This window comes from Salmo trutta, chromosome 2 (genome assembly GCF_901001165.1).
Source record: "Salmo trutta chromosome 2, fSalTru1.1, whole genome shotgun sequence".
Taxonomy (NCBI): Eukaryota; Metazoa; Chordata; class Actinopteri; order Salmoniformes; family Salmonidae; genus Salmo; species Salmo trutta.
In genome coordinates, this window is record NC_042958.1 from 57,230,142 (window position 1) to 57,237,808 (window position 7,667).

At 39.5% G+C, this 7,667-nt stretch overlaps 1 protein-coding gene across 4 annotated transcripts in view; it reads right to left on the minus strand.

Annotated features, from left to right (window-relative positions):
* The window catches only part of LOC115158266 (formin-like protein 1), a 46,306-nt gene extending 41,094 nt beyond the window's left edge, over positions 1-5,212 (minus strand). For 3 of the 4 annotated variants that reach the window (XM_029707028.1, XM_029707019.1, XM_029707037.1), the window contains exon 1: positions 3,853-5,212. In XM_029707028.1, coding sequence (XP_029562888.1) covers positions 3,853-4,011 — 159 coding nt within the window. In that variant the 5' untranslated portion in view covers positions 4,012-5,212. The remainder of the gene's footprint in view (positions 1-3,852) is intronic. The other variant, XM_029707008.1, reaches the window with a different exon arrangement.
* Positions 5,213-7,667: the final 2,455 nt, after the last annotated feature.

Below are 7,667 nucleotides of genomic sequence, written 5' to 3' on the forward strand. Positions count from 1 at the left end.
CCAGTGTCTAGAATAATACCCAAATATGCAACAAAGGATATTTCATATTTATACCTTTGTGTACCCATTTAGGATACATCACCATGAAGACAATGACATTCATATACATAATGATGTATTTCTGTGTAGTACAGATAAGGGACCCATGATGAAATTCCGTTACCTCAATTTCATTACCGGGTGTAAATCCACTTCACTTACTGTAGTTCAATAACCAAAATCGATTTGTCATGTCATAGTTGACACCCCATTCTTTCTGCAGATATCATTGAATCTTAATTCGGAGCAGGTATTTAAGAGTGCTTGGAAAACGTGGACACAAAAACCTGAAGGAGATTTTACTGAAATTGTGCTACCAAACAGTTCTTCCAGGAAATGTGTTTTTGTAAAAATGTTCAGTGTAAATTGTTAAAAGTAGTCATTGTGCATAGAGTTCTATGGTTTGTTGAACTTATAAATGAAGGGGTTTTGTTTGGCATACATTTTAAGTGAAAAATCTGAGTCTCAGCACAATTCCGTTGGAATTGCCCATGAACAATCAAATAGCTGGGTCGTGTCATCAACTCGGTGCCTTTTGAGAGATGTATCGTGATCAAAAAAATGATTTTATCATTCTGTCATAAAGAGCACGTTCAACTTCGTAAAAAACGTGTTTTCCCATTTAATGAGGTTACATTAAAAAAAATGACTACAGTAAGTGCCTATCAAGTGCCAAATAAAGTAACAGGGTTGATCATAACAGGGTTGATCATAACAGGGTTGACCGTAACACGGTTCATGATTTCATCTTAAATCAGCCATGAATCCCCTTGTGACAGGGGGAATAGAAGCTTGGGAATAGAAGCAACGGGGAGTGTCAATTGAATACAAGCTTCACAAAAAAACTGAAATTGTTAAAACATTTCCAGCCTATTTATCTATGGGTAACAGGGTGAATGCATTATGCTCGACACAGTTTTCTACAACAAAACACCAGGAAATGGCCAAAAAGAGTACAATCAGCTTACCTGCTTTTACACTATAATTTGACTATTAGACAGACGTTCAATGTTCCTTTAGAAAATATTTTAAAAGGAATAGTTTCAACGAGAGATCAGTTCACGTCACAGGGTTGACCTTAAAATGACGGACAGATGTAAATGAATCATTGAAATAAATATGAATATGAATCTTCAGGAGTGACTTTGTCAAAGCAACAAAATAACTAGGGCTTTACAATAATGGTGAAAACGTGGAGAAATGTTGGGGTTAAGTGGGTTAAAATAGTCCTAAAAGTCACAGAGGGTGCTCGGAGGAACATGTCAAAATGCTGAATTTTGGCACTTAAGCAAGTCTTTATTAATAAAAAAAATCACATTGATTGAATTCTCCATGTGGTCTATATTAAAGGGGCCATCATTTAATATAACAGGCTTTTAAAATGCAATATTGGTGCACAATTTATACTTAAAATACAGTATCAAAGGGACACAAAAGGCACTCATTTCATAGAACGACCCAAATTGAACCTAACCATTAGAGCCATTATACTTGTGGAGTTCTGAGAGAATTCTATAGAAGTAGGCTAAGAAATTTTGTGAATACTTTCTCTCAACAATCCAAAAAAGGCAAAAAAAAGTGTTATTTTCCTGAAGAGAATAAGCATGTCTCCCCATGGTGAGTCACTTGGTTAATAAGCTAAAGGCCACATCTCATCCTCATGTGGTGGTATGACTCAGGTAATAGAGACATGTTCCTGACAAAGATCTGACTGTGACCTGAATGACACACACGTTTCTCTCAGCAACACCATTTTCAGATATCATTTCTGTCCAGTCAGTTAATCGCATTCTAGACTGCTTTGAATTACAGGGCCAGACATCGAGTAACACTAACCATCAGGCTGACGTATCAGTATCATAGTATGATTGTCAGTTTCATCTGGCAGCTGCAATTGGACATTGATTGACATGTGCACAAACCAACTACTGTGCTACTAGTAATTGATCACTGATGTAATTTCTATAAATAAGTCTACTTTTTCTCCCCAATTGGTAGTTACAGTCTTGTCTCATCTCTGCAACTCCCATACGGACTCGGGAGAGGCGAAGGTCGAGAGCCATGCGTCCTCCAAAACACACTGCTTCTTGACACAATGCCCACTTAACCCGGAAGCCAGCTGCACCAATGGGTTGGAGGAAACACCATACAGCTGGCGACCATGTCAGCATGCACTGCATCCGGCCCGCCACAGGAGTCACTTGTGCGCTATGGGACTAGGACATCCGAGACAACACTGGGCCAATTGTGCGCCGCCCCAAGGGGCTCCCGGTCACGGCTGACTACGACAGAGCCTGGACTCGAACCCAGAATCTCTAGTGGCACAGCTAGCACTGCGCTGCAGTGCCTTAGATCACTGCGCCACTTGGGAGGCCCTTGAATAAGTCTACTTAACCAAGTTAGCCTATATCAGAATGTTAAACTGACATTGTGGGTAGGTTTTTTAAAGACACAAAGTTAGGCAGCTGTCTTCTCTTTCACCATCTATTTGTTACTATATCTATGATGCAAATCTACAGGACAAATACATACAGCACCAGTCAAAAATTTGGACACCTACTCATTCAAAGGTTTTTCTTTATTTTGACTATTTTCTACATTGTAGAATAATAGTGAAGACATCAAAACTATGAAATAACACATATGGAATCATGTAGTAAGCTGTCATCAAGGCAAAGGGTGCCAACTTTGAAGAATCTAAAATCGAAATTATATTTTGATTTGTTTAACACTTTTTTGGTTACTACATGATTCCATATGTGCTATCCCATAGTTTTGATGTCTTCAGTACTTTTCTACAATGTAGAAAATAGTAAAAATAAAGAAAACCCCTTGAATGAGTAGCTGTGTCCTAACTTTTGACTGGTACTGTAGGTCTGGAATGAGGATGCGGCAGTCATCGTCATTCTATAACTTATCGCACCTGTAAAGGAAATAGATGTGCGAGAGACTAAAAACAAGAATGCATGAAATGTTATAGGCCTATCATAGCACTGACTACACTGAGCAACAGATCAAACATAGCTGAGATATCAGGGAGAAATACGTTGACCCAATTGGTTTTTGGCTGTCAACACCAGTTGTTCAGTCACAGCCTGGCCCTATTAGATATTTTTGCAGACAAGGACCAATAGGCCCAGTGAAGGGAGTAACACAAAAATCAAGTTATGGAGTTGAGGAATGTCCAACTTGTCATCAATTCTGTTTCGGAATTATCATCGAGTAATAGGGAATGTTAGTGTTAGATGGTTAGGAGGTGAATGGCTGGATTTACTGTTAATATTACTGCAGTGATATTGATGGACCCCATCTTTTAAAAAGTGGATCGCCTAACAATGTAATACTGCAGTAGTATATATAACAAACCAAAACTAAAGCTATGAACGTGAAATTGTACAACTAATTGGGATTAGGGGATTCACAAATATCTTTGCAGTGCAAACTTGAATGAAAAAAGAAACCGTATGTCACAGGCTCACAGTTAATGTAGTGTAACATTTGTATATGACTACCTTTTATTATACCGTTTCCACTGCTAATATGGATTAGAACTTCCTCTTTATCCATTCCCAACTGACCTTACAATGAACTCAATACTTCTGTAAACCAGAGAATAAAGGAATTCTTCTTTATCTTTCCACAGTCACTTTATGTACCCTGCTCGTTGATAAGCCTGTCCTGGGGATGTGCACATTTTCAAAATGTTCAGCATTCTTTGTTTCTTTGTATTGGGTTTCTGTATGGGACTGTGTAAAAGAGAATGTGTGCCCTCACAGGCTCCATATACTGTGTGTGTGTGGGGGGGGGACTCACCAGCACCACATTGAAGCGCTCGTCTAACTCCTCTTCGGCCGGCATGGGAATTTTGGGCCCCACCTCCTGTTTCTGGGGGGTTTCTGAGCCTGGGGGAAACGACACTGTCTTCCCCTCCTTCCCCATTGGAAACTCCATACTCCCAGCTGCATTGCCCATGATTACACAGAGCCAGGTACTCTACAGCTACTTCCACACAGACACAAACCCTAGTAATCCAAACAGGAATCCAGTCCGACTCCACAGTAAAGACAGCACTGGAACTCAAAATTTGTGCTGAACAAAACGTATCCTTCCACTACTTTTCCTGTTGAGATGACACTCCATGTGGCATTGACTGGCGACCATTGAGAATTTCCATGAACCCAGGGGAAGCAGGCCAGCCAAAAGAATCATCTTCTCCAATGTTCCTGCTCCTTCATTCTCTCAGACAGGGGAAGTGATGATGCAAAATGACTCAGACCTGTCAGTAATGTCCCTGTGCGCCATGAACAACCTTCAAGAGATTGAGAGATAGAGGGAGAGCAAAAGAGAAAGAGGAAGGACACAGGAGAGTTTGAGCGTGACACTCCTAGTCCTACCACAGCTGCAGAGAAGCCTTGAACAGAAAAAGAAAGGATGAAAAGTGAGAAGGAAAAAAACATGAATAAAAAAGGTAGAGCTCCTGTGTCTTCCTGTGAAGGAGAGGTGCAAAAACTCCTATGCAGAGTACCCTAGTTCCTGAGTGGCAGCAGTAGCTGGCAAAGAGACCTTGGGGGACTTATAGGTAGGAGGTGGGGGCCACTCTCTTCTGAATGGTGCCCACACACGATGCTGGGGCTAACTGGTCTCCTGGTAGTCATAACGGAGAAGGAGAGAAGAGGACAAGGAGGCAGAGGTCCACAGCCAACTACTCTACCATCCGAAGCAGGGACAGACAGAGAGGGGAGGCAACAGCAGCATAGACAGCTCTTCCAGAGAGAGAGAGAGAGAGAGAGAGAGAGGGAGGAAAAGGAGAGTGATGGTGTTTCCTTGGTCCTAGTGCCTCCATGTACAGTTACAGGGGACTTCTCAAAACCAGAGACTCTGTGGTGTGTTTTATTACAGAGACCGAGGGAAGAAGGACATAATGAGATGGAGAGAACATCCTTCCCTTAGATGACAAACAGTTGTCTTCAATGCAAATGTCTTACAGTGGGTGTTACAAGTCCAGCATTGACTCTTTAACATCACCAAAAGGTTACAGTCCTGTATCAACTTCTATTCATTTTCTTTGGAGATTTTTATCCTACGTGTGAGCTGAATAAAATACCAACAAGGGAATGTTCTATTGCAGTAATAAGTTGAAGCCTGCCTTGCCAGAGGTACAGTGGAGGTACTGCATAACTTCTACAGCTTCTACAGGTCCCGTGTGGCTCAACTGGTAGAGCATGGTGTTTGCAACGCCAGGATTGTGGGTTTGATTCCCACGGGGGACCAGTATGAAAAAGTATGCACTCACTGTAAGTCGTTCTGGATAGGTGCATCTGCTAAATGACTAAAATGTAAGCTTGTTGAACATGATCTAATGTGGCTCAAAGCCTTATTTAGACTAGTGTATTACATCATTGGAAATCTCATAACGCCCAACATCTATAAAAACAGCCCCATGATGTGAGGTTAGCTAATGTGTAACTCAAAACAGGATCCAGGTTTAATCAGAGTCATAAGTTCTATAGCAGTGACATAACTGTTGATGCCTGTATTAGGTGCTGCTCATGGTAGGGATAGGGCAGCTAATGATCCAGGCTTACTACTGGTGTGTTACTGAAAGGTCTATTACCTGGAAGCAAGGCTTTAATAAATGTTATATTGATACCTGTAATAATAAGTAATAGTAAAGTAAAGCAGTAGTAAAGCTTTAATGAGTGTTATATTGATACCTGTGATAATAAGTAATAGTAAAGTAAAGTAGTAGTAAAGCTTTAATGAGTGTTATATTGATACCTGTTGTCATGACGTTGGCCTCTTTGGGTACAGGAAGGACAGTTGACCCCCTCCCCTTTGTACCATCACCCAACCTACCTTCCCCCCAACCCAGGGTTGTAAAAATTCCAAGAGGAGAATCTACTACCACATGTTTCATAGAGAGACAAAGGAAATTCTTCCAACTCATAGAATTGGAGAACCGGGCGACATGTGTGTTCTGGAGAAGATATGGAAGATTGATGAAGACTCCAGCTACGAACTGATCCGCTTGGTACAATTTTGTGATACTCAGAAGAGACAATATAGCCATATTACCATAAAACTGTTTATATAATAGCCTCAGCGATGAGACTGGCATCATAATGGTTGTATAAAATGTATTAATAAGGATAAAGCTATTTGTAATACATTGAGATGCTATGTACTGATGTTAATGTGATAGAATTGTATTTCTGTAACCAAGTCTAACTCAGTCATATGCACGCCCCCAGGGACACATACAGGACCAGGCGTCATTTGACAAGCCTGTTCTATGGGCACTATAAAACACCCCCTGATTTACATTTCTTGAGACCAGGCCTGCACTCCATGGCCATTAGGTTTTATCATCCAAGTACTCTACTGAAAGTGAACCATACCACGTGGTTAACTTTTAGACTATCGATATCGACAGAATAAGAACAAGTCTTTGATATTAATTATTAGTCTGCAGCTAAGTAAATTATATCATCGAACGCGAAGACCAACGAAACATCCATTCTATGACGACATTAATGAATGTCGCTCTGAAAGATCCATTCTAACCGAGAGAGAGAGAGAGAGAGAACGCGGACAAAACTCTCCATCAGAACATAACTCTTCAACAAGAATCCCGACGACACATGAGCGTAAATATATATTGATTGCAATTGTTCCCGAATGAGTGAGCCTTCAATTGTCAATTGTTAATATTAATGAACTCTGTGTAACTTCTCAGCTGACCGTTTATGACCCATTGTCTAACAGACCAGCCATGCTTGTTAGCCATTAGGGCACATTACCCTACCAATCCTTTGTGACGATAATTACTGTTTGTATGTTTTCTGTTAATTACTTAGTGTAGTAAATAAATGATTTTAAGACAATTGATGTATGGATGATTTTAGTAAAGACTGGGTTCGTGCAGATACAACAATTTACGACGTTTGGAATGAGACTGGACGCGAGGTAAAATACGCCATTGAAACCAGAAGATAATCGGCCTATATTATAATATAGGAAAGTTATATTAGGAAAATTATAACTTTGTAATCTGAATATTTTTCTTGGTGCCCCGATCTCCTAGTTAATTACAATTAAGCGATTAATCAGTTTAATCGCGTGATAATAATTACAGGGAGTTAATTGATAAACCTATCTTCAGTTTAATGGTACCCAAAGACACGACACTGTGATAATAAGTAATAGTAAAGTAAAGTAGTAGTAAAGCTTTAATGAGTGTTATATTGATACCTATAATAATAAGTAATAGTAAAGTAAAGTAGTAGTAAGTAAAGTAGTAGTAAAGCTTTAATGAGTGTTATATTGATACCTGTAATAATAAGTAATAGTAAAGTAAAGTAGTAGTAAGTAAAGTAGTAGTAAAGCTTTAATGAGTGTTATATTGATACCTATAATAATAAGTAATAGTAAAGTAAAGTAGTAGTAAGTAAAGTAGTAGTAAAGCTTTAATGAGTGTTATATTGATACCTGTAATAATAAGTAATAGTAAAGTAAAGTAGTAGTAAGTAAAGTAGTGGTAAAGCTTTAATGAGTATTGAGTGTTATGTAGATACCTGTCCCACTGGGCAAAAGATGGATGAATCCACATTCTTTCCGTGTTATTTAAA